The following is a 25449-nucleotide window of genomic DNA, read 5'->3' as shown; positions in this document are numbered from 1 at the left end:
GAGAGGGGGAAAGCAGAGACCCATAAAGTGAGAGAAAATACCCATGGCATAAGAACAAAGAATAGAGACTTGGAGAAAGCAGAGACTCAGAGAGAGAGAGGGAGAGAAAGAGCATCGCAGAAAGGACCAAAGTGGACGAGTGCAGAAAGAGGCAGAGATGAACACACAGACCACTGAACGTGTTAGGTAGAGACCCCAGGCACAGAGACTCAAGCACGCACATACTCACCCAGAACAATACACAAGCACGCGCGCACGCGCGCGCGCACACACACACACACACAAACCCAGAGGCTGGGAGGTCCTGAAAGGGAGGATGAGAGACCCCGAGATTGATCAGAGGGAGCGGCTCCGCGACAAGAACCCAAAACAACCAGAACTTGTGAGCCTAAGGACTAGCAACCGAGGCACACGGCAGGCGAACGCGCCCTCTGCGCCTCTTTCCCTTGACCCACTTGCGAGTGGGGGAGTGGCTAGGACAGCCCGAATAGACTACACTTTCCAGCAGACACCGCGGGAGGACCCTTCCCCCAGGTGCAGCCTCCGCCGCCAGGGCTGATGGGATGTGTAGTCCCTGGACTCGGACAGGCCAGAGGAATGGTGTGCCTCTCTCTGTGTGTTTGGAGGGGACTGAGCCCCAGAGCTTTGCAGGCTCCCTCGGGGAGACGCTGTGTCTCTTTGCTCCTGCAGGCTCTTGGGTTTCTGGGACCCAGACCAGTTGGATGCTGGCGCTCCCCCTGTCTCCCGCAGCACCGCCACGGTCGCCCCCATCCGGTGCCCGCAGCCCCCAACCCGTACTCCGACCCTCGGCGGGCGGCCTGCCCCTTTAAGAGTGGCCCCGCTGACATCACGGCGGGGTGGGGGGTGGGGGGTGCTGGCCCGGCTCCCGGCTCCGCGGCGGCTGCAGGACCCGGCTCCGCTCTGCGCCCGCCTGCTGCTCAGGGGACCCCGGCCCGGGACGCCTCCTCCCGCCTCCTAGACCCCAGACTTCGCCCCCGCAAAAGCCCCAGTCTTTTTCAGGGGACCCCCAGGATTGTCCCTGCTGTCTCTCCTTCTCAGGGTCTCTCTCTCTCTTTCTCTCTCGCTCTCGTACTCGCTCTCTCTCTACCTCAAGGTCTCTGGATCTCAGAGTCTCTTCGCGCAAGGCCTCTGACCGTCTACCTGTCTCTCTCTGTCTCTGTGACCTCGCCACTTCGAGGACCCCAGAGTCTCTGAGCCTGGGCGAAGAGAGGGGGTCCTAGACTCGATCTCTGCCTCTCTTTTTCTCTGTCTCTTTTAGGCCATCTCTGTATCTCCTCCAGTCTCCAGCCCTGCAAGACTTAGAATTTCTCAGCCTCGAGGTCTCGGTGTGACTCGGGACTCTCGGCTCTGTCTCTCTGTCTGTGTGCCCCTGCCCATCTCGGGCTCTCTGCCTCCGTTTCTATTCTCTCTCGCTCCCTGCCTCCCCCATTCTCAAGACCCATCTCCCTCCCTCCCTGCATCCTTTCCCCTCTCCTTCCCTGCCCCTCCCCTCCTCCGCAGTAGCCAATGAGCGGCCGCGGGTCCCAGCTCCCGGCGTCGTCCGCCGAGTGAGGCCGCGGGCGCGGGGGGTGGGGGGTGGGAGGCGGGAGGCCGGGAGGGGGCCGGGACGCCGGGCTCCGGGGCGGGGGCGGGGGGCGCGGGCACCAGCGACCCCGGCGGCGGCGGCGGCGGCGGCCGGGGGAAGCCGCGGGGCCGGTCATGCGGCTGCGGGGCCCGCGGCCCGGAGCGTCCGCCCAGCCCTGAGCGAGGTGAGCGCGAGGGAAGGGTCCTGGAAGGAGGTAAGGGGGCCCCTCTTGAGGTGGCTGGGAGCCGGGGTTTGGGGCTGAAAGAGACCCGAGTGGCTCTGGAGGGGCTGGGATTCTGGCAATCGGACACCCGAGTACAAGAGGCAATGGAGGATGGAGGGATATTTGGGCCTAAGAAATCCGGGAGGACGAGGTCCGAGGGTCCTAGAGTGGGACAACTATACTCTCCGTGTCCGAGTCTTAGAGTCCGTGGGCACGAGGGAGGGCGCAGGCCAGGTCCTCAAGGGAGGCGGTCCTGGATGAGGGGGTGGGCCTGAGCCTGGTAAAGGAGGATGTGAGTCTAAGAAGGGGTCCCCAGAAAGGGGGAGTACGTCTCCAGAGATTGAAGGGAGGTGGAGTTTGGACTTGGGGCTTGCAGCATGGGACCCCGGGGGTCCGGAAGCCTATATCCAGGAGAGCCTGGGATAAAGAAGGATAAGGAGGTTCCGGGCTGGGGTGGGGGTGGGGGGGTCCCAAAGGAGGAAGGGCTGGAGGCTGGAGGGGAATGAGGAGATCTGGGCGGGCCATTTAGAGTGAGGAGGAATCGGAGCGAGGAAGGAGGGGAGTTCCAGGGGGAAAGTGAGAAGGTGACAGTGGGCAAGGTCCCAGCTGTGAGTCCACGCAGCCAATGAGGGGAGCTGAGGTCAGCTACCTGGGACTAAGGCAGTCAGGGTGACAGGGTTTTTGATGCTTGTTTCTGAGATGAGCGGACTGGAAGAAGAGCAGGCAGCCGGCAGTGAAGCCATGGAGCCATGGGGCGGGGGATGGGAGGAAAAGCCGGTCGGAGCCAGCCAGTCTCCAATCCCTGAATCCACCAGGAGGCTGGGGGCAGGGCGGGGTGAAGTGAGGGTACTGGATGCTGGGATGGAGTGCGGGGGGGCATCAGAATGAAGACTATCTTAAACTCCAGGGTTCTTATTGGGGTTGTGTCGAGTTTCAAGGCTACAAGAATTCTGGTTAAGGAGGGTGAGGTCTCAAGTCATGGCTGCATTGCTGGTGGGGAGGGCATTAGTGGTCTTAACAGTCATAGTTAAAAAGGTGATGGAGATGGTGGCATTCAGTATGTTGAAGGCTCTGGCTGAGATAGAACGGGGATCCCAAACTGAATCCCCCAAATCATGGGTTTAGGGAAAAGTTCTTGGTGAGGGGTGACTAAGTGGGTAAGAATTTAGGAGCTCTCTAGTTGGAATCTCCAGATTCCTGATTGGAATTTGGGAGTCCACAGCTATGAACTGGGGATCTCTTGTTTTGAGAGTCCAGTGTTATGGGGATCTGGGTGCCAGGTTGGATGTTGAAGAGGGTCTGTAATTGGAGGTTCCTAGAATGAGAAGTTGGAGTCAAAAAATCCCTGCTAGGGAATTTGGGGATCTTGTTATGGGGATGGAGGAAATGGGGATCCTGAGCTTCTTGATTTGGGTTTTAGAATTCAGAGGACTGATTCCTAGTCTGAAGGAGGGTCACTTGTTTGACTGGAATGCTCTGGTTAGGGTGCTGAGTTGGGGGATTCCCAGATCATGGCTTTGACATCCCGGAGTCTCTAGCCAAAATCCTGAATCTAGGTCTCTGGGCCCCCATATTCTGGGATCCAGTAGCCTCGGATGGAGTTCCAGCGTCCCAGGTTCAGGGGCCTACAGGGACTTGGGATGGGGGAGAATTAAGGTTCTGGAATCTTGGATCTGGGACATGGTCCATGATCTCAGCTTGGGATACCAAATTGAGGTCAAGGCATCAGATCAGAGTTAAAAGATCACGAGTCAAGGTCTTGGAGTTAGAATTGAATGTTAAAGATCAAGATAAGAGTCCAAGTGTTTAAACTTAGATGGGAGGCCTGAGACCAAGGTATGGGTCCTTCCTTGGTTAGTGACCCACTTTGGGGATTTCTGGCTGCTATTCAGAGATAGAGTCCAAAGGAAAGAGGTCAGGGTGCTAGGTCTGGGCATGGAGTCAGGATTTGTGGCCTGGGTTAGGGTTTCTAGACAACTTACAATGCTCAGCATCCAGTGTTCTAGGTCCAATATTCAGGGTCCAGAGACCTAGACCCTGGCTCAGAGTTGAGGTGATATGCTCTTGTTGGAGTCTGGTATTCGAGATCAGGGGCTTGGATCAGGGCACAGAGTCAGGACTGGGGGTGTGCACTGGTCCTAGTGTTCAAGTGCCTGATCAATGTGATAGTTTCTGAGTCACGGGCCCAGGCTCAAGTTTAGGGATTCTGATGGGCTCTGGTGTCTAGATTTAAGGTCTCAGATCAGGGCATGTAGTTAGGGTTGGAAGGACTGGTTCTGAGGTTAAGCTGAGAATCTGGAAATTGAGTTTCTAGTCAGAGTCATGATATTTGGGACCCAGGTCCAGACACATGGTTGGAATCAAGGGTCAGTCTCTGGATCTGGGGTGAAGGTTATGGTTGGAAATATTGTCCAGAGGTTGGGGGTTCTAATACGACATCTCTGTTCAGGATCCGGAGGCAGAGCACGAGTATCCAGTTTGGGAAGGCCAGTCCTGGTGTTGAGGTTCAAGAGTTGGTATCACCGGTTCAAATCCAGGGATGGGGTCATGGGTCAGGACCCAGAGGTCAGATTTGAGAGGTTTCAGTTTGGAAACTGGTGAACCTGGCCCGGGGCCAGTGTCCCGCATGGCTGCCTGGGGTCTGGGGACTCTAGTGGTCGCATCAGGGCTTCAGCTTTCTGTCCCTCAGGCCCCGCAGGGCGCCCCCCGCCGCTGAGGATGAGTCACTGCAGCAGCCGCGCCCTGACCCTGCTGAGCAGCGTGTTTGGCGCGTGTGGCCTGCTGCTCGTGGGCATCGCGGTCAGCACGGACTACTGGCTGTACATGGAGGAGGGAACGGTGCTGCCGCAAAACCAAACCACGGAGGTCAAGATGGCGCTGCATGCCGGCCTATGGCGAGTCTGCTTCTTCGCAGGTACAGATCTCACCAGCCCTCCGGTCAACTCTCCCTGCCTTGCTTGAGACCCGAGGCTCCTCATCTGTAATCTCATCCCTTGGGTGCCAGAAAGCCCGAAATTGATCCAGTTTCTCTCCTGGAGAGTCCAATTTCTACCTGGAGATTCAATTTCTAGCCCTTTATTCCCTGGATCTATGAGCCCTAGTGCTCACACAATCCCCAGTTTCCTAATCCCCAGGAACCCCACCAGAGTCTCCTGACCCCTTAGAAGCAATAGTCTAGGTTTAGAACGTGTCTCCTGGACAGTTTCCGTGTAGAATGGGCAGGATTTAAAAAAAAAAAAAAATCCATTCTCCTTCTAGGAATCCAGTTGCACCTCACCCGCTAGACCTTGTCCTCGTCAGGGATTCAGGAGGCCTGGCCCACATCTCCTTCTCACTTGGGACTCGGGCTTCCAGCCTTGTCCTATTCCATCCAAGGGTCTCTAGGGCACCTTGGAGAAGGAGCACTGAGATTCCTGCCGATCCCCTTCTGCGACCCCCTAAGCGTAGTACAGACCATGAGCTTTGGATTGAGCCTCACATCTCCATCCCAGAGTCTGTGCTGTGCGTCCTGCTCCTGACTGCCTCTCCGGAACTTTAGGAGCCGCCCCTTCAGCCCTGCTTTCTTATCTTCCCCTCCAGGCAGGGAAAAGGGTCGCTGCGTGGCCTCAGAATATTTCCTTGAACCGGAGATCAACTTGGTGACGGAAAACACGGAGAATATTCTGAGTGAGGGGAAGCGAGGGTGGGCGGGGTTAAGCAACAAGGGGGCAGGGTCTCAGGGCGGGTCCTGGAAGAAAGGGCAGGACCAGGGAAGGGGTGGGGTGGAAGGGAAGGAGCGGAAGCTGGAAAGCGGACAAAGTGGTTGGGTAAGAAGGAGGGACCGGGCTGAAGGGGGCGGAGCCTGGGAAGTGGGTGGTCAATAGTAAAGGGGTGGGGTCAAGCCAAAGGCGGTGGGGTCTGGGTGAAGCGGTGGAGCAAGCAGGGAGGAGCCATGTAAAGGCGCAAAAGTAGTGGAGCCAGGAAGATGGGAGGATGGGGAGGTGTCCCCTCGGAGAGTCCCCCCTCACCCTTGTCTCTCTCCTTACCCTTCCCCCAGAGACAGTGCGCACAGCCACCCCCTTCCCCATGGTCAGTCTCTTCCTCGTGTTCACCGCGTTCGTCATCAGCAATATCGGCCACATCCGCCCACAGAGGACCATTCTGGCCTTCGTTTCCGGAATCTTCTTCATCCTGTCGGGTAAGTCCAAGGAAATGATTTACAGACTGGGGGAATATTTTGGGTTCCAGAAACCTGTGGTTCCTCTTCCAATGAGAAAGCCACTTCCTTGCTGTGCAATCCTGGAGGAGTTGCAGAACCTCTCTGAGCCCCACTTTCCCTCTCTGTGAAATGGAGAAAGCAGCTAAATCACAGCGAATGCTTTTTGGGTGCTAATTATGTGCCAAGCTCGGTTCTGATACTCACAACAACCCTGTGAGGTCAATGCTATTAATAGCCCCATTTTACAGATATGGAAATGAACACTCAGGGAGATGAAGTCATTTGCCTAGGGCCATACAACCAGTGAGAGGCAGAGATGGGACACAAACGCACGCATTTCGCCTCCAGAGACTGTATTTTTAACCACTCCTGATATTTTAGCAATTAGCAGATTACAAGGCTCTTTATGTTCTGTGCAACATTTTACTTGAAAATTTTTCAACCAGGAAAGTTGGAAGAACCCTGTATCCACACCTTAGAGTCCACATTTACCACGTTGCAAGATTTGCTTTATCCTGTATCTGTTCATCTGTCTATATTTCTACCCATACTTCAGTCTATCTTATTACCATTTTTAAATGCATTCAAAGTGATTGCAGGCATCAGTGCACTTCACCATAAATTCTTCACCATGCATGTCATTAGCTAGAGTTCAAGGTTTGTTTATAGTTCTTTTTCCTTTTGAGATACAAGGCTTTTTGCATGAGTGATCTCATAACTTTCTTTTAACATCTCTGTCTGGAAGTTATTATTAGCACTCATAATAAAATGGGGATACCGAGGCCCAGAAATTGCTCAAGATACCAGCATAAGCTAGTGCCTGGGGACTTGAGTGTCCTGAGCTCCAGAGTACTTTCTGAAGTATTATCCTCCTTCAGATTTCAGTTCAGTTCAGTTCAGTCCAATTCGGTCCAATTTAGCTCAGGTCAGCTCAGATCGCTTCAGCTCTCACGTACTTAATTCTATCCATCTGGCCTGACTAACCCCAGTCTCTTCTGACTCAGTTCTTCACTTCAATTCGAATTAATTCAACGTAATTTAACTAAATTCCATTTAGGTCCTTTTAATTCAGTTGGTATTTTATGAGCAAACCCCACTGTACGTCTCATTTCCATTCTGTCCCCTGGGGCCCGCAGTAGGCAACCTCTTTGGAGTCTCTGCAAATAGTTGAAGATGGATCTTCGAATGTCCCTTCCCCCCAGGCTCCTCCCCACTCCCCACCCAAATTTCTCTAGGCTAAACCTCCCCTGTGCCTCTAACCTAACCTGATGAGACCTTTTCCCAGGGAAACCGGGGTGCAACCTCCATGCAAACTTGAATCACAGCCTGTGGAGCCAGACACTGAGCTAAAATAAGACAGGCACAATATCACCATTCCAGAGTGTCAGGGCAGAAAAATAGTGGCCTAGAGAGACAGAAAGTGGGGCAAAGGTAGGGAGCATGGGGACTTTTATTCAACCCACCTGAAACATGAGAAGGAAAATCCCATTGTCTGTGGTTCACAGAAGTGGATACAGAGGAGGCAGCATAGCTGGTACATGGATGAGCTGGGATTAGAATCAAGGTTACTCTCATCCCCAAAGCCATGCTCATACCAGTGCATCAGGGCCAGGCTTCCCAAGGTCAAACTGAGGAACAATGTTGCCTTCAGGGCTGGGAGTCAGGCCTCTGATGTAATAATAGAGTAATCTGGGGAAGATTGAACCCTGCTTTCAGAACTTCATTTCATAGACTATGACCTACGGACCCCACCCCAAGCTATCCAGTTGTGTGCTTTGAAGTTTGTAGGGTGTAGTGCCTGAAGGCACACACTGCTGTGAACCTATAAAGAACTGGGTTAAAATTCTACCAATTACTCACTGTGTAAGCTTCAGCCTTCCTTTGCAGAGCTGTTGAGAGGACAAATCTTGATCAGGGGTCAGCAGACTTTATTTGCTTATGGCCAGAGAGTAAATATTTCAGGCTTTGTGAGCCATGTGGGCTGGAGTGCCAAAGCAACCAGAGGTTAAACAGTAGGCCTGGCTGTGTTCCAATAATACTATTCATGGACCCTGAAGTTTGAATTCGATGTAATTTTTATGGGTCATGAACTATTATAATTTAGTTTTATCCCCCATCATTAAAAAATGTAAAAACCTCACATAGCTTGCAAACCATACAAAAACAGGCAATGGGACAAATAGTAGTTTTCTGACCCTTGGTTAGATCATGGATGCGAAAGGCCAGCCCACTATATAAGTGCTCATCATGTAATAGTTTTAAATACACACACACACACACACACACACACACACACACACACACACAGATTTACAGTAGTAATAACTACAACAACCATAATAATGAACACTTTACTGAGTGCCATGGTTGGGGGAAGTTCTATGTGCTTTATACAAATTAAGTTATTTCTTTTTCATCACCTCATAAGGCAGATACCATTATTATTCTTGCCATTTTCCAGTTGAGGAAATAGATGTACTCAGAAGTTAAGTTGCTTCAAAGTGGAAGCAGGATTCCAACCCAGGCTTTCAGCCTGGCACTCTACTGCCCCACCCCCATTAAAAATCATAAAACAAAGGAGACTTAAAAGGGGAGGAAAGGATGGAAATAGTACTAGTATCTTAGATATTGAAATGGAATTATCTCATCCAATCACCTCATGTTCTCAATGAAGAAATCAAGACTTGGTGAGGACGGTATAGCTCAGTGGTAGAGTACATGTTTCACATGCATGAGGTCCTGGGTTCAATCTCCAGTACCTCCATTAAAAAAAAAAAAACTAATATTAAATAAGTAAATAGACCTAATGACCTCCTCTGCCCCCAAATAATAAATAAATAAGTTTACAAAAAAAGACAGAGAGAGACAGGAGTTGCCTGAGGTCTGGTAAATTGTGGAGTTGCCATTCAATTTTGAAGAATGTGGTGGCAGGGTTGGGGCAGAGGAGGGACAGGGTCACAGTTGGATATTTTACATCCCTCAGGGACCTGTGTTGGGGTGGACTCAAGGGAGAGATTGGAAATGGGGAAAGTAAGGAGGAGGCTTATGCAGTGGTCCAGTCAACAGAGGATAAGGTTTGAGCTGGGGTGGGGGATGGGAGGATAAAGGTGACTGGATGGCTTTGAGAGAAAGGGATATTGACAGAAGAATCAATAGAACCAGATGACTGACTTTATTTGGTTGGTGAGAGAAGAGGGAGGAGGCTGGAGTGCCATTGATTTTCTTTTTCCAGGTCATAAGAGGCAGGTTTCCCATGCATGGCTCATATTAACCCCTGATCCTCAAACATGTTCGATGCATCTGCTCATTCATTCATTCACTCATCAGACATTTACAGAGACATCTTACATGCCCCATGCTGTGCTGGGTACTGAAGATGTGCTGAATCAAAAATGGCATTCTACATGCCGTTAGCCACAGAACAGCTCCCAGCCACGTGTCCAGCAAAAGTTGTCACACAGCACTTAAATCTTTTCAATGCTTCAGTGGATTTCCTTTGCACTTAGTATACATTCCAACTCCTCATGTTGGCTGACCAGGTCTTCCATGATTTGGTTACTGCTCAGATCTTTGACCTCTTTTCCTGACTCACTAACACTCTCTCCATTGCTTATAACTTCAGATGCACTGACCTCAGTCTATTCCTTGAAAATGATCACCTCAGCCTCACTTTGATACTCATTAACTCTCCATGCTTAGAAGTCTCTTCCCCCTAATTCTCAAAGGGCTCCAACTTTCCCTCTTCAGTTTCTTCCTCTGACAGTGGTACCCAGTGTTGTTTTGCCCCCACTATACTATCCATCACATTCCCTATTTTATATTTGTTTCGTAGCACTTATTGCTACTGTCATCTTGTTCATTTTCTGTCTCCTACCAGAATGTAAATTCCAAAAGGCAGGGACATGCTCTTGCTTGTATCTTCAGAACCTAGATGAGTTGCTGATGCAAAGTACACGATGAAGTATTTGTAGAAGGGATACAAATAAGAGTAAGAGCAGCTCAGGACATTCTGAGAAAAGGAAAGATGCATTCAGCGGACACAGTGGAGTGGTGGAGAGGGTGGGAATGACCAGGATTCCAAAAGCAGGTGACATCTAAATTGATGCTGAAAAGGTGAGGGGGGGAGTTTTCAAGTGAAAAAAGTAAGTGCCTTGTACAGAGATGGAATTCACAGCATGTATTAAGACCCTAGAAAACGTCTAAGATAGAGGTGGACGCCTGTGTCGCTCTCCATGGTTCTGAAACCCATTGTTCCTAAGGCAGGTTTCTCCTATTCATTTTGGAATGTAGGTGATTCTTGCCTACTGTGCTCTAAGAATTCTGAAGCAGATGTAGTGGGGAGAGTGAGAGAGAGACAGAGAGTTGGATTACAGAGAAAGGAAGGGGGAAGGGAGAGAGAAAAAGAGGGAAGGGGAAAAAAAAGGAAAAGAAGGTTATTTTTAGAGAACCAGAGCCACTGTAAAATGAACAAGAAGGAGAAAGAATGACAAGAGTAACTTATCTTTTGCCTTTTTTTTTTGAGACTTACTTTATTTTTATTTTTATCTTTTTAATAGAGTTACAGTTGATTTACAATGCTGTGTTAGTTTCTGGTGTACAGCATAGTGATTCAGTTAAACATATATAAATATATTCTTTTTCATTACAGGTTATTACAAGCTATTGGATATAGTTCCCTGTGCTATATAGTGGGATCTTGTTGTTTATCTATTTTGTGTATAGTGGATTCTATCTGCTAATCCCAAACTCCTAATTTATCCCTCTCCACCTTCCCCTCATGACATTGTTTTTAAATAACTCTTAGCTACAAAAAAAAAAAAAAAAAAAAAAGGAAAAAAGGAAAAAACAACAACAAAAAACTCCTTCTCTTTGGAAATATCTATTTCCTTCTCATCAACCCTGCTTCTGCTTCTCTGTATGGAGAATATTTGTTATTTAGAACTACAATGTGAAATATGGGACTTGAGATGAGGAACGAGTGGTTAGCAGGAATCAGATCATCAAGAGCCTGGAATGTCAGGCTGAGGAGTGAAAACTTTCTCCTGTGGATACTAGGGAGCCAAGGAAACATTTTGACAAGAGAAGGTTAGAGTCGCGTGGAGAAAGGAGGGGAGGGTATAGCTCAGTGGTAGAGTGCATGCTTAGCATGAACAAGGTCCTAGGTTCAATCCCCAGAACCTCTGTTAAAAATAAATAAATAAAAATAAACAAATCTAATTATGTCTCCCCTTAAAATTTTTTAATTAAAAAAATAAATAAAACAGATACAGATTTGAGGGCAATGTTCCAGGCATAGAGAATGATCTTTAGCTGAGTCAGAGGGCTTGGGGATGCAAAAGGGAGTTTAGATTTATGAGCGATTCAGGACATAAAATGGACATCACTTGATAATAGACCATCTTTGCTGGGTAATAGACAGAAAGCGGAATCAAGAGGACTTCCCTGCATTTGACTAGGGTACTCTAGTGAGCATGGTTTCTGGGCTTCCTTGGGTAAACCTTTTCTATAAACCTACTCATCTTTCAAGACTTCTCTCTGATGCCTTTCTTCTTGAATGTCAAAATTAGGGAATACTAGAATTTGAAAGTGCTATGTAGTCCAGAGCAAGGAAAGGTTAATGCTTGAAGGAGCTGAAGGAATGGGGATTTATAGTGGATTCAAAAGGGAGACGCAACTAATGAGCTGGTCTAGAAGTTCTATTTGCATGGCAAGTATAATCCATTCAACTAGTATTTATTGTCTGCTGAATCTTGTGCTGGACGCTAGGAATGCAATAGGAAACAAGGTAGACGAGTTTCAAGCATCATAGAGGAAATGGAGGAGACTTGTGACTAAAAATTTACAAATAGAAAATATAATGTTAGGTGGTGATAAGGGCTATGGAGATAAATAAAGCAGGTTAAGGGGAAGGAGAGTGATTGGGGTCATTATTTTATCTTACCTCAATCACTCCAAATTTTTAATGAAAACTTTGAAATCTATAGAATAGTGCAATGAACACTGGAATACCTTCTTCCACCTAGATCCACATAGATATTTGCATTTTGCCAATGTTTTCACCATATTCTCTCTTTCTCTATTCACACACATAAACACAACACACTTTTTTGGCTTTACCATTTGGAAGTAAGTTTTGGGCATCATCATAGTTCATGTCTAAACATTTTAGAATGCATCTCTTAAGAGTAAGGACATTTTCTGCATAACTACAACACCATTATCAAACCTAGAAATTTTACAATGATTCCATAATACAACTCATTCCATTTTCAAATTGTTCCAGTTGTTTCAAGTATGCCTTTTATAGCTTTTCTCCCAGAACCAGGATTCAATCTAGGTTCATGCATAGCATTTAGTTAATGCCTCTTTTAGTCTAAACTAGTTCCTGCACAATTTTTTTTTCACAACACTGACTTTAAAAATATATTTCATTATAAAAATATAAAAAGGCTAGTATAATTTACCATGTACCCTTCACTCAGTTTCAACAATTATCAACATATGGTGACTCCTTTTTTAGTCTTACTGCTATATCTCCCTTCTGCATTTCACTACATGATTTTAAATCCAGTCTCAAACATTAAATTGTTTTATCCACAAATATTTCAGTATATCTCTGAGAAATTAATACTTTGTTACTTAACATAGCCACAGTGCCACTCTCATGCCCAAATCAATTAAGGATTGCTGCTTAATATATATTAATATCTAGTCAGTGTTCACCTTCCCCACTTGTCTCATAAATGCCTTTTTTTTTTACAATTAATTTGTTGCAAATCAGGATCCAAATTCCACTTGTGCATTTAGTGGATAGATCTCCAAAGACTCTTTTACTCTGTAACAGTCCCCCTCTTTCTCTTTTCTCCTTGCCATTTATTTGTTGATGAAATCTAGTCATTTGTCTTATAGAATTCCCATACTCTGGATCTTTCCAATTGCGTTCCTGTGTTGTGCTTTAATATGTTCATCCATCCTGTGTTTTCCTGTAAAACTGTAGATCAGATCCAGATTTGACTTTTTTTTTTTTTTGGCAAAAATGCTGCATAGATAAGTGGTGCTGGTACACCCTACTGCATTACATCATGAGACATAACAATGTCTGGTTGTCTCTTTTTTTGAGGTGTTAAGATTGATCACTTGTTCAAGTGTTACACCTTGGCCCATGTCTTAGTCCTTTTGAAAACTGCAGAATGGGGTGACTTGTAGAATACCTCACCTCCTGCATTTGTTTGCTTGTTTCCTCATTGCATTATTTGATTTGATCCTCTTTCTTTGTATTTTCTGTGACCTGGAAGTTTATATCCAGGGTAGAGACTTAATTAGATTTTTGTTTAAATATGTTTGGCGAGATTTAGAGGTGGTGCCAAGTTCTTTATACTCCATTATGTCAGATAGCAAATAATGTCAAGTTGTCCCACCAGGAGTGGAACAAACCTCAAACCCTTGGTAAAGGGGGTGGCATTAGAGCTCTCCATTGAAAAGGTATATTTTATCTTTACAATGAATAAGTAATTTGCAGGGTAACACTTTGGCACCTTGCGGGGGGTGGAATTCTGTACGGGGATGCCTATTTCATTTAAAATTTGTTGTTTTGGAAAAATATTTAAATGTACAGAAAAGTTGCAAAAATAGTACAGGGAACTCTCATATATTCTTCACCTGGACTGATTTTTAACATTTTGCCACAGTTGTCTTTCTCTCCTTCTATCTTATGTGTATACATCGATACATGTATGTACATATTATATTATATTATATTATATTATATTATATTATATTATATTATATTATTTTATATTATATCACTTGAACATAAATTACAAACACTTCACCCCTAAACATTAGATATTCAGCAAATATCTCCTAAGAACAAGTGCATTTTCTTCCCTAACCACCATACAGTAATCAAATTCAGGATGTTTAACACTGATACAGTATTATAGTTAATACACAGCCTATGTTCAGACCTCACCAGTTGTCTTCAAACTGCCTTCTATAGTCAGTTTTTCTCCTGATTTGGGATCCAGGCTAGGATCCCACTGTATCTCTTTGCTGTGTCTCTTTCGTCTCCTGCCATCTTTTATATAGTTCCTGTGCCTTTTTTTTTTTTTAATCTTTCATGTTGAAGTTGTTTGAAGAGTGTAGCTAGTGTTTTGTGGAACGCCCCGCGGTTTCTGCGCTAGTGGAGTGGATCCAGGTTACGCTTTTCCAGCAGGGGCACCATGTAAGTGGAGAAGTGGCACGATCTCATTAGGAGGAGGTCAGGATGTCCGTCTGCCCCGTCATTGTGATGTTAGTTTCCATCAATGTTTCAGACGGTATCTGTCATGTTCCCTTACGATAAAGGAAGGGTTTTTAAATCTCTTTGTAATTAATAGATGTTGCATGGGGAGATTCTGTCATCCAGTGATTTAATGTCTGCTGATTATGCTTGCCTGAATCCTAGTATCACTACAAGGGTTGCAGAATGGTGTCTTCTGACTCTGTTGTTCTGTCTATATGGATGTCACTCTTTTCTTTTATTATTTATTTCTTTAAAGAATATGTCTGTATGGATTCATACTTTTAAAAAATTCAGTGTGTTACTTGCCACTACTTTATTATTCATTTTGATGTTCAAATTGTCCCCAGTTGGACTATCAGGAACCCCCTTCAAACAAGTTCCTGTGTCCTTTTTCTTTTTTTTAATGGCTTTTAAAAATTGAAGTATAGTCAGTTTATAATGTTGTATCAATTTCTGGTGTACAGCATACTGTTTTAGTCATACATATATGTACATATATTCCTTTTCGTATTTTTTCATTATAGGTTACTATGAGATATTTCATATAGTTCCCTGTGCTATACAGTAGAAAACTGTTTACCTATTTTATATATAGTAGTCAGTATCTGCAAATTTCGAATTCCCAACTTACCCCTTCCCACCCCCTTTCCCCCTTGGTAACCATAAACTTGTTTTCTATGTCTATGAGTCTGTTTCAGTTTTGTAAATAAGTTCATTTGTGTCTTTTTTTTTTTTTTTTTAAGATTCCACATATAAGTGATATCATATGGTATTTTTCTTTCTCTTTCCTTTTTTAACTTGTCTCCAACATTTTTTTCAGTACTTCCTTATTTTGTGGCATGAGTACACTTTTACTGTCCCTGCCTCAGGCTTCAAATGAGCTATTTCTTCCTTACTCCTGATTTAGGGGGAATGATAATAGACACCAAAATCTGGGTGTGAGGTCTGCTCATTGCTGCTAGGGTGTCACTGCTTCTAGGATATTTCAGTACACAATCTAGGAAATTATATATATATTTGTGAAACAGGAGTTTACACTGATGCCCCAGGAGTTTTTCTTGAATTACCCCATTCTGATTTGTATCTTTCTTCTTTCAGGCTGAGACCTCTAGCTCCCCAAATTTGCACATTTGCTCAACCTCACTATGCACACAGAATAACTTAAGTACTGCTGTCCCTACAGTGCTCCCAACAAAAACCTACTAAATAAGGTTCAAGATTTCTTTGCAGGCCATTTTGTCTTCAAACTGAGATGTATATTCAAAGTACTTTGTCCAAAAGTTACTTGGATTACTGCTTTTCCCCCATCCTTTGGTTGTATTATTCATCTAATACAAAGTTAGCTTCGTTTATTTTTGTCTATATTCAATTTTAGTTTTCCCCTCATCCTTGTTGTTCTTATCTTTTGAATATATAAAATATTAGCATAGTTCCAAAGGTGAAAGTTATGCAAAAATATATACTCAGAGGAGTGCCACTTCCTTCCCATCTCTTCCTTCTTGTCCTTCCCTACCTCCTGTAGGTAATCGACTTCATGTTTGCCTTCCCTCCTATGTCTCTTTTTGCAAAAACAAGCAGATGCAAGTACTCCGCTGTGTGATGTTTTATAGTTTATTCCACTAATCCTCCATGTAAGGACAGTTAGGTCATTTCCAATATTTTGCAATTATGAAAAATGATGCAGTGACTTTACTTGTATGCGTGCGCTTCCATGTTGTTGGGTGGATACCTTCAGGGTAAATTCCTAGAAGTAGGATTGCTGGGTTAAAGGATAAATATATGTGTGGTTTTGTTACATACGGCCAAATTCCTCTCCATAGGGGTTGGACTATTTCGCGTCCCCACAAGCTACATATAAGAGCTTCCTTTTACCCAGACTTTTTTTTAACTTCTGACGATCTGATGGATGAGAAATGGTATCTCCTCATCTTTTTCACCTGCATTTCTCTAAGTTTGAGTGAAAGGGAAATTTTTTAAAACAAGGAGATCATAGAAATCCTTTCTGAAGAGGTGACAAGGGAGGAGCGATCTAAATGAAGTGGCAGAGTGACCATGGAGAAATCTGGGGAAAAGAGCATTCCAGTTCGAGGGAACAGCTAGAGCAAAGACCCTGAGATAGAAATGAACTTGACATGTTCAAGGAAGGGTGGGAAAAGTCATGTGATCAAAGTGGACGGTGCAAGGAGAAACTGACTAGAGATGAATTTAACAGGTACCAGACTATGTAGGCATTGCAGTTGAGGGGTCAGGAAAGGTTTCTGTAAAAGATCAGATAATAGATATTTTTAGCTTTCCTGGCCACACAGCCTGTCACAACTACTCAACTTTGCCAGTGCAACCATAGGCTAAATGTAAATTAATGGGTGTGGCTGTGTTCCAACAAAATTTTGTTAATGGACCCTGAAATTCTAAGTTCATATACTCTTTGAATTGAGATACTATAATTCACATAACATAAAGTTCACATATTTGACAGTTTTAGTATATTCACAAGGTTGTGTAAGTATCTCCACTACCTAATTTTGCAACATTTTCATCGCCAGAAAGAAACCTCACTCCTTTTAACAGCCAGTCATAATCCCCCCTCCACCTCACTCCCTGGCAGCCACAAATCTACTTTCTATCCCTAAGGATTTGCCTGTTTTGGACATTTCGTATAAATGGAACCATACAGTATGTGGTCTTTTCCATCTAGCTTCTTTCGCTTAGCATATTTTCTAGGTTCATCCATGTGGTAGTTTAAATCAGTACTTCATTCCTTTTTTTGGCTGAATAATATTCTTTTATATGGCTATACCACATTTTGTTTATCCATTCAGTTGATAGACATTTGGGTTGTTTCCACTTTCTGGCTATTATGAATAATGCTGCTGCAAACATTCATGCACAAGTTTTTGTGTGAGCATATGTTCCCTATTCTCTTGGGTAAATACCTAGGAGTGGAATCGCTGGGTTACATGGTAATTCTATCTTTAAACACTTTGAGGAACTGCCAAATGAGATTCGTATACTTTTTACGTGCCACAAAATACTCTTCTTTTGATTTTTCTCAACCATTTAATTTTAGAAAAGCCATTCTTAGCTAGTAGACCATACAAACACAGGAGGTGGGCTGGATTTAGCCCTGGGGTCATAGTTTGCTAACCCCTTTTGGAGGCAATGGAAGGAATTTAGATTTATTCTGGGTGTGACAGGCACACAGGTGTTTATTTGTAGGATTCTAGGGGAAGTTGCTGATAAAGCTTACTTGGATTAACTTGGGGCAGGGGACTTTATGGCCTCCTTTAAACCACCCTTGCATGGCTACTGTTTAAAAGAAAGCTCATCTCGAGGAAGTGATATTTGCTTCTTAAAAATTCTCAAACCAGACGTCTCCTTTCTACCTTCTCCATGAGACTCTATTTCCTCAACTAGAAGCGGGGATACAAAGGGTACCTACTTGAAAGTACTGTTGTGAAGTTTGAATAGGAGTTAATACATATATAACAATGAGAATGGTGCCTGGCACAGCAGACCTATATAAGCAGTTGCTATTGTTATTGCATTGTTATTATTACTGATGTTGTTGTTGTTGCTTATTATCTATACAGCCTCAGCTCAGCTTCATCCTCTTCCCCCTGGAATATCACAACTCCAGTTTCTCCCCTCCAATCTCTTCCCAGAACCAACCAGCCCCAAAGGATCTTCTAACACCCTGATCTGGCCCTGTCCTTCCTCTGCTCCAGACCTTCCATGGCTCCCTAGTGCCCTTGGCATCTATGCCAAGCTCTTCAGCCTGGCATTCAAGGCTCATCATGTCAATGTCCCAAATTTCTTCTCTGGCCTTATTTCTTGTGGCTCTGGCCCAGGTTTCAGCTACATAGATGGATCCATTCAACAATCCCCCTCCAACCCTTAGCCCGTGCTGTTCCCTCTGCCCTGCCCAGAGTGGTATAATGGCATACCCTAATTCTTCCCTGAGCCTCATCCTTTAGGACTTGGACAAAGCTATGCCTCCAGGAATCTTTCCTTGACTCCCTCCACCCCTGCCCCAGGTGGGTTTGGTGCCTCTTCTGGACCCACAGAGCTCTGTCCTACCACTACCCTTATAGCACATACCACTGTGGGTGTGACTGTTGATCAGTGTCCATATTTGCCTTCCCCAATTGCACTGTGAGCTCCTGGGTGGCAGATTTGGGGTAGGGGGAGGAGGAGGAGGTTGCTGATTTACCTCTGGGCTCCCTGCACCCAGCCAAGCCCCAGCCCACAAGGGGATTCAAAAGGTGGAAGTTAGTCTAGGATAGAGCAGGGAGGACAGGGGAGGGGATCTGGGGCTGGGGAAAGGGTCCACTGCTGACTGCCCAAGGGCGTCCCTCTGCCCCCAGGCCTCTCCTTGGTGGTGGGCCTGGTTCTTTACATTTCCAGCATCAACGACGAGGTCATGAACAGGCCCAGCAGCTCCGAGCAGTATTTCCACTATCGCTACGGGTGGTCTTTTGCCTTCGCCGCTTCCTCCTTCCTACTCAAAGAGGTGCGGTCTGTGGGGCCCGGACTCTCGTTTTTTATGGGGATGGGGTCTGGGGTGGGCGGCATGAATCTGGGTCCAGGAGGAAGAGGAGGCTGGGGGTGTGGACTCTGAATTAAAAGGAGGGGGTGGCTGAGGTCCTAAACCCTGGTTCCTGGAGGAAGAAGGTCTGGAAGCCTGCGGTACTGGGGGAGGAGGCGGCGGGGACCCTAATTCCTGGGTTCTGGGAAAGGGGGAAGCTAGAGGCCTGGAATCTTGGGTCCCTGGAGAGGAGGGGCTGGGGGTCTTGAGTCTTGAGGTCAGAGGGAGCCCGGGCCCAGCCTCGGGGACTCTGATCCTTCCTTGCCACAGGGAGCTGGCGTGATGTCCGTGTACTTGTTCACCAAGCGCTACGCGGAGGAGGAGATGTACCGTCCGCACCCGGCCTTCTACCGCCCGCGTCTCAGCGACTGCTCCGACTACTCGGGCCAGTTTCTGCAGCCCGAGGCGTGGCGCCGCGGCCGCAGTCCCTCCGATATCTCTAGCGATGTGTCCATCCAGATGACGCAGAACTATCCTCCGGCCATCAAGTACCCTGACCACCTGCACATCTCCACCTCGCCCTGCTGAGGCCCCGCCCCTCGGAGAATTCCTCTTCCTCCTCTTCCTCCTCCTTTTCTTCTTCTTCCTCCTCCTCCTCTAGAGCCTCCTGGGAACGCAGCTCCAGGCAACTCCCCGGGACTCCTGGCTCCCACGGGGAGGATGCTGCGCACGCATTAGCCCCGCCCTCTTCCTGGTGGCCCCGCCTCTTCACCCTAATCCCGCCCTCTTTCCAATGGCTCCTCCCACTTTCTTGACCCCTCCACTTCATTGGTCCCTTCCACTTCCAGGTGACTCCCACCCCTAGATGGCCTGCCCCCCCCAGCCAATTTCCTCCTCCCAGGTTCCTCTGCTCCGCGCGGCGTCCACGTACCCTGAGCCCCCAGCCTTCCGCCTCGCCGCAGGGGCTCTGGGCTGGAGAGTGGGTTCCTGCGGCCGCCAGGAATGCCAGCCGTCCTCTTCTCCCTTCTGCCCCAGCTTTTCTCTCTCCTGGCCCAGTCTCACCTCCGGACCTTCGGCGTCCTCAGGTGCCTGGAGGGAGGCCCACAGGTGCGGGGGGGTCTCCGCCTGCAGCTCCTGGGTTGGGCAGGGGGCTGGAGGCCATGGGTGTGGTTAACGTGGCCTCCTCCGACACACACACACACACACACACACACACACACACACACCTCCCCCCCCCCACCTCTCCCCTACACACACACTTGAGAGGCCCCATTGTTTCTCGCTTGCTGGACTCTTCTCCGCCTTATGAAGGCTACCTGCCTTTTCAAGGGCGCTCTCTAATGGATCTTCTTGCTTTCTCAGCCGTCCGTGGCTTCTTTCCTCTTCTCCTTTCTCTTCCTCTGTCTCCTTGCCTCCTCTCCGCCGCCCACTCAAGCCCCTAGGTGCGTCCAGCCCCACACACCACACGACAAAGATGGAGACCCTAGGGTGGAGGGATTCCTCCATGCCATTTCCACGCCTGTGCCCGCCTCTTCCCCCTCGAGGCCCCGTCGGGGGAGGGAGAGGCAGTAGCGGGGGCCGACACCCCCCAAACCTCGAAGTCTTCCATTTTCTGGCACTCCCCCTCATTGAAGTCCCCCTTCCCAGCTCAGACCCCCAAATCTGGCCTCTTTCAAGGGTCCGTCCGCCCCCTTGGACAGATTGGGGGGGCCACAAGAAACTCACTACCCCCACCCCCTTATTAGGGGAGGAGGGGCGAGGTAGCACAGTGTTGTACACGGAACTAGAAAGGCCCCCTGGGTGGGGGGAGGGGGGCAGGGGAGGGACGGGGGCTTTTAGTTTGCATCTTAGGGGGGAGGGGGGAGGGGGGAACCGCAGCAGTTAACCCGTCTTTACGCAGCGATTTTTAACGAGGCTGGGGGGAGGGGGGCTCGGGGTGGGGAAAGGGTTGGGTGGGGGGCCTGGCTCTGTTATTTACCGTGTATCATATGTAAATACCGACAGAAACTTCAATAAACTTTATTTCAAACACGTCTCCGCCTGACCAGCGGGAGGGCACAGGGTACAGGTGGCGGGTCCAGGTCTCCAAGGCCTCTACCCCTAGGGTGGAGGTGGGGGATAGAGTGCAACAGAGTAAGGTTAGATGGGTGTTTGTTAGATTGCTTAATCATCATAGTTCTTAACAGCCGCACTTTATAATTCAGTCCATGTAAAGCTTGTAGGACAGCAAATGACACAGGTCAGAATCAATAAAAATTAACTCTTGGTATCACTCTGACTACCAAGAGTACCGTTACTATTACTCGCCTTCCTTCTATATTCGTTGTTTCATTAAATTTTCTCCCCAAGCCTGCACGTTGAGTTTATTAGGCTCCTTTCTCAGCTAGGTCCACACAGGTGAAATGACCCACCTGGGGTCACACAGGTAGAAATTGGCAGAGCCTTGAGCTGGAACTAGAGCTATCTGATCCCAAAACTTAAGCTTCCTTCCTTTTTGCACCAAGGAGCAGTGGCTCCTCTTAATGCTTGGTCACTCTGTTGAGAAATACCTGCTGCCATTTATTGCACCTACTATGAGCCACATGCTTTCCTCCCACCCATGATCTCAAGAGACATTCCCAGCAGCCCTGTTTGTAGAAATTATCACACACGCGCTTACACACATGCATGCGTGCGTACAGGTTTTGCAGGTAAGGGATAGCGGCTTGAAGTGTGGTCTAAGACCTGCGATTTCCTGTACTACACTGAGGGATTGAAGACAGCCCGAATGTTTGATAAGCTTATTCTTGAAGTATATTGAAAAGCAAACAGTGCAGCCCTTCTGTTCTTCACCTCGTCTAGATTTAGTTTCTTGCGGGCAATCAGAACAACTTCTGCAATCACGACCACACCCCCAAATGACCACGAGCACAATTATTAAGCTGTCTTTAGATGTCAGATACTCTGCACCCTTTTCTTCTATTAATTAGTTCATTGGAGTCTCCCAAACATCCTATGAACTAGGCATTCCAAAGAGCTGCATTTTGGAGATGAGGAAACTGAGACTCTGGGAGGTAATGTCACCCAGCTGGAAAGATGCAGAGGGGAATTCAGACCCAGGCCTGTCTAATCCCAGACTCTACTCTCTCAGCTGCTGTATTTTACTTCTACGAATTTGATGCAAAGTCATACTGTGACCTTGAGCAAGTCTTTTAATCTCTGGGGCTTCATTTTTTTTTCTGTTAAAAAAAAAAAAAAAAAAAAGAAGGAAGGGGATGGGCCAGAAGGACTCCAAATCCCTCTGGAACAGGGAGAGGGGTGGGGGTAGGTTAGCAGGAGAGAATTAAGAGTCAGCAGGATCAGACTCCCTGAGGGAAATACTCTGAGTCATTTTCAATGATTTCAGGAATTTCTGGAGGTCATGCTTGAGAACTGGGAAGGCAAGTATGTTTCAGCTCCTTTGTCAAGACTAATTGACTCCCAGTGGCTGCTTGAAGCACACTGTTGAGAAGGACTTGAACATCTGCTCAGTGGGAAAGGATGTCCCCATCGATTGATGCTGCCTGCCATCCTGATCATTTGGTGTTGTCTGTCTTGCCTGCAGGATGGGCGGTGGTGGTGCAAGTGCTGGGATATTTGCTGATTTTGGTCCAGAATTTAACAACCTAAAATCCTCAAGTGTATGTTCTTTAAACAAAACAAACAAACAAACTAAGCTAGTGTTTTTGGTTGTTGTTTTGTGTTTTTTTACATTTTGAGAATAGAATGGGATTCCATAGTTAAAGATTTGTTTGCCTTTTTTTTTAAGGAATGCTATGAAAAGTCAGCCCTACTTCTGACCTCCTGACATCCAGAAATATCCTCTGTGCAAAGATATTATCATCTTTTAAGGTATAATTTCAAGAATATTGTGTGCATATTTAAGCATATATGTGTGTGTTTAAATCCACACACAGGTTTGTCTGTAGCCTATGCATGTTTATTGGACACAACATTTATCATAGTTTGAACATAGTTCTTTCTGTACCTTCCAATTTCACATGGCAATGTATTATGGAGATAATTTAGTATCAGTTATATAACTACCTTATTGTTATTAAAGATGCTTAATAACAATAGTTTGCATAAATTAATTGCATAATTTATTGGTTCCTCTGTGCTGGCTGTTTTGCATTCAAGTCCTCAGCATTTTGCTTTGAATAACCCAAGGAGGATGGTGCTTTTCTTATCATCCTCATTTTACAAATGAGATCCTGAGGCACAGAGAGGTTAATTAACTTTCTCTTGGTCACACAGATAGTAGGTGGTCAAGCTAAGATCTGAATCCTGGGAATCCTGAGACTACTCATGCTGAACCACTGAGCTGTATGCCTCCATGTATATTGAAACTACACAGTTGTCTATGGCCAGACCACCCTGAACGCACCCAATCTCCTCTGATCTCAGAAACTACACAGTCACAACTGCTTATCTATTATGGTTTTTACACAGCATTTTGAACTTATTTCATTTACAGATCAGTACTATGCATCAGTGATTCTCCAAGTGTGGCCATCATGAGGTCAAAGCCACTTTAATAAGAATACTAGGATGTTTTTTGCCTTTTTCACTTAGTCTTTCATAAGAATATAGAGTCCAGAGTCTTTTGGAGGCTTCACCATGGGTGATAACACGATAGATTGAATGCAAAAGCAGATATGAGAATCAAACTTTCTTCTAAGGCCAAACATTGAATAGGTTTTCAAAAGTATAGAACAATACCACTATTTTGTTTAACTATAGTCATTTTGTACTGAAATAAGTTTGTTTATGCAGACATGCAATGAATTTATTATTTTATTTAAATGAATACATATCTTAAAATATTCTCAGTTTGAGTTTTATAATTTGTTAAATATTGATAAACACAACACAGGTAAACAAACGCTCCTTGGGGTCTGCTACAATTTTTAAGCATATAAAGGGGTCTTGAGGCCAAAAATTTTAAGCATTGCTGCTGTATGCCATGAAGGCAATAGATCAGATGCAGAGATATGCCTCATTTTTCAACAGCTGTGTACTGGTCCCGTGAATGGAAGTAATATAACAACAAACTTGTTTTTATTATAAATGTAATACCTTGTCATGATTTTCACATTTAAACAGCAGAGAAGGGTAGAAAAGAAAAAATAACTTTCTTCTCCTCACTTTTCCCAATCCCAGCTTTGTTTCCCAGAGAGGGAAGGGTTGTTGTCAGTTTCTTCTTCTAGACCAGTGATTCCCATCTTAGGGTGATTTTGCCCCGAAGGGCCATTGGGCAATGTCTGGGGATATTTTTTGACTTAATTTTTACCTTTATTTTTATTAATACAAATGAGATTTTGCTAAATCGAGTGACTTTTTTAGGGGATTAGGGATCCCTTTGAGAATCAGTTAAAAGCTATGAACCCCCAGAAAATGACACCCATATTCACAAAATTTTGAACGTAATTTTAGGGGTTTCATTGGCACCAAAAGAGCCCTGCCAGAATTCCTTGGATGTATGTGATTTTGAAAAGCAGTCCCAGAGCATCCCACCCAGAGGGAGATTGCTAACTGCACCTTCAATCCCTTTTTTAGACAAGAAGTTGAAGGTGCAGAAAGAATAATGATTTGGTTCTGCGTCCTTTAGGGAGACAAGGAAAAGCAAAGATTGGAACTCAAGCCATCTGACTCCCCAGTGCTGGAATATTTCCACTTCACCCTGAATGAGGACATTTTAGAAACGCTGATCTTCTCTTCCTGATACAGCGGGAAAACACGCCACCACCACTCTGTTCCTCTTGAGGAAACACAAAGGCCCCAGCTGTTGTTGATGAAAAACACTCAAGCACCTGGGAAAAAGCACATTCAGGATTTGAGGCAGGGAGGGGGTTGGGCAGGGACTGCTGGAGGGTAGGGACCCTAGAATATGTAATCCACTACTCATTCCCTGAGTCATTCATTCATTCCTTCATCCATCCATTCATTCAGCACCTGTGGACTGAAGCTTCCTGTTTACTAGGGCTGGGCTCTAGGGGACACCAAAGTGAACCAAACCTGTGCCTGTCCTGAGCAGCCCCTGCTCTGCTGGGGGAGACCAGCTGATGGATGGATCACAATGCAGGGTGACTGTGCTCTAGTGGGGGCACTGTATGGCATGATGGAAGAACAGCTACAACCCCTGATACATCAGGGAAGGCTTCCTGGAGGAAGGAGCATGTAAATTGAATCTTCAGAAGCTGGTAGAGGGTTTGTCATATAACTGAGAGATGGAAAGGGAGTCCAGGAAAAGGAGCCACACTCAGAAATCTCAAAAGCACAAAGGAGCTGGGCATAGTAGGGAAAACAACTCCAGTTGGCAGGAGGCACCCGTGGGGATGGCGTAAGATGAGACTGGTGCCCCAGGCAGACGGACATAGGTGAGGAGCTTAGATTTTTTTTTCTGACGGCAATAGGGAACTATAGGAGAATTTTGAGCAGAAGAATGACAAGGTCAGTTCTGAAGGTTAGAAAGAGACTTTAGGGACCAAGTGAAAATCGGACTAGAGGGAGATCAGTGGTGTAGGCTTGGCACAGTCCAGACAAGAGCAGGACAGAGAGAAAAAAATGGCTATGAAAGGGATCCAGGAGGGACAGGGGTCTGCACACAGGGACT

General features: G+C 46.3%; 1 protein-coding gene and 1 non-coding gene across 2 annotated transcripts; both read left to right on the top strand.

Annotated features, from left to right (window-relative positions):
* Positions 1-1640: 1640 nt before the first annotated feature.
* CACNG7 (calcium voltage-gated channel auxiliary subunit gamma 7) lies at positions 1641-20614 on the top strand. The gene is made up of 6 exons (XM_045521859.2): positions 1641-1769; positions 4498-4722; positions 5388-5474; positions 5845-5985; positions 18655-18800; positions 19146-20614. Exons 2-6 carry the CDS (start codon positions 4527-4529, stop codon positions 19401-19403), a joined length of 828 nt encoding a protein of 275 aa, XP_045377815.1. The 5' UTR covers positions 1641-1769; positions 4498-4526; the 3' UTR covers positions 19404-20614.
* TRNAV-CAC (transfer RNA valine (anticodon CAC)) lies at positions 8698-8770 on the top strand. Its single transcript has one exon. It is a non-coding gene; the product is annotated as a tRNA-Val (tRNA).
* Positions 20615-25449: the final 4835 nt, after the last annotated feature.

The sequence above is a fragment of the Camelus bactrianus genome, chromosome 9, assembly GCF_048773025.1.
Source record: "Camelus bactrianus isolate YW-2024 breed Bactrian camel chromosome 9, ASM4877302v1, whole genome shotgun sequence".
Lineage (NCBI taxonomy): Eukaryota > Metazoa > Chordata > Mammalia > Artiodactyla > Camelidae > Camelus > Camelus bactrianus.
The sequence above is the reverse complement of the archived record's forward strand: the minus strand, read 5'-3'. Positions and strand labels throughout refer to the sequence as shown.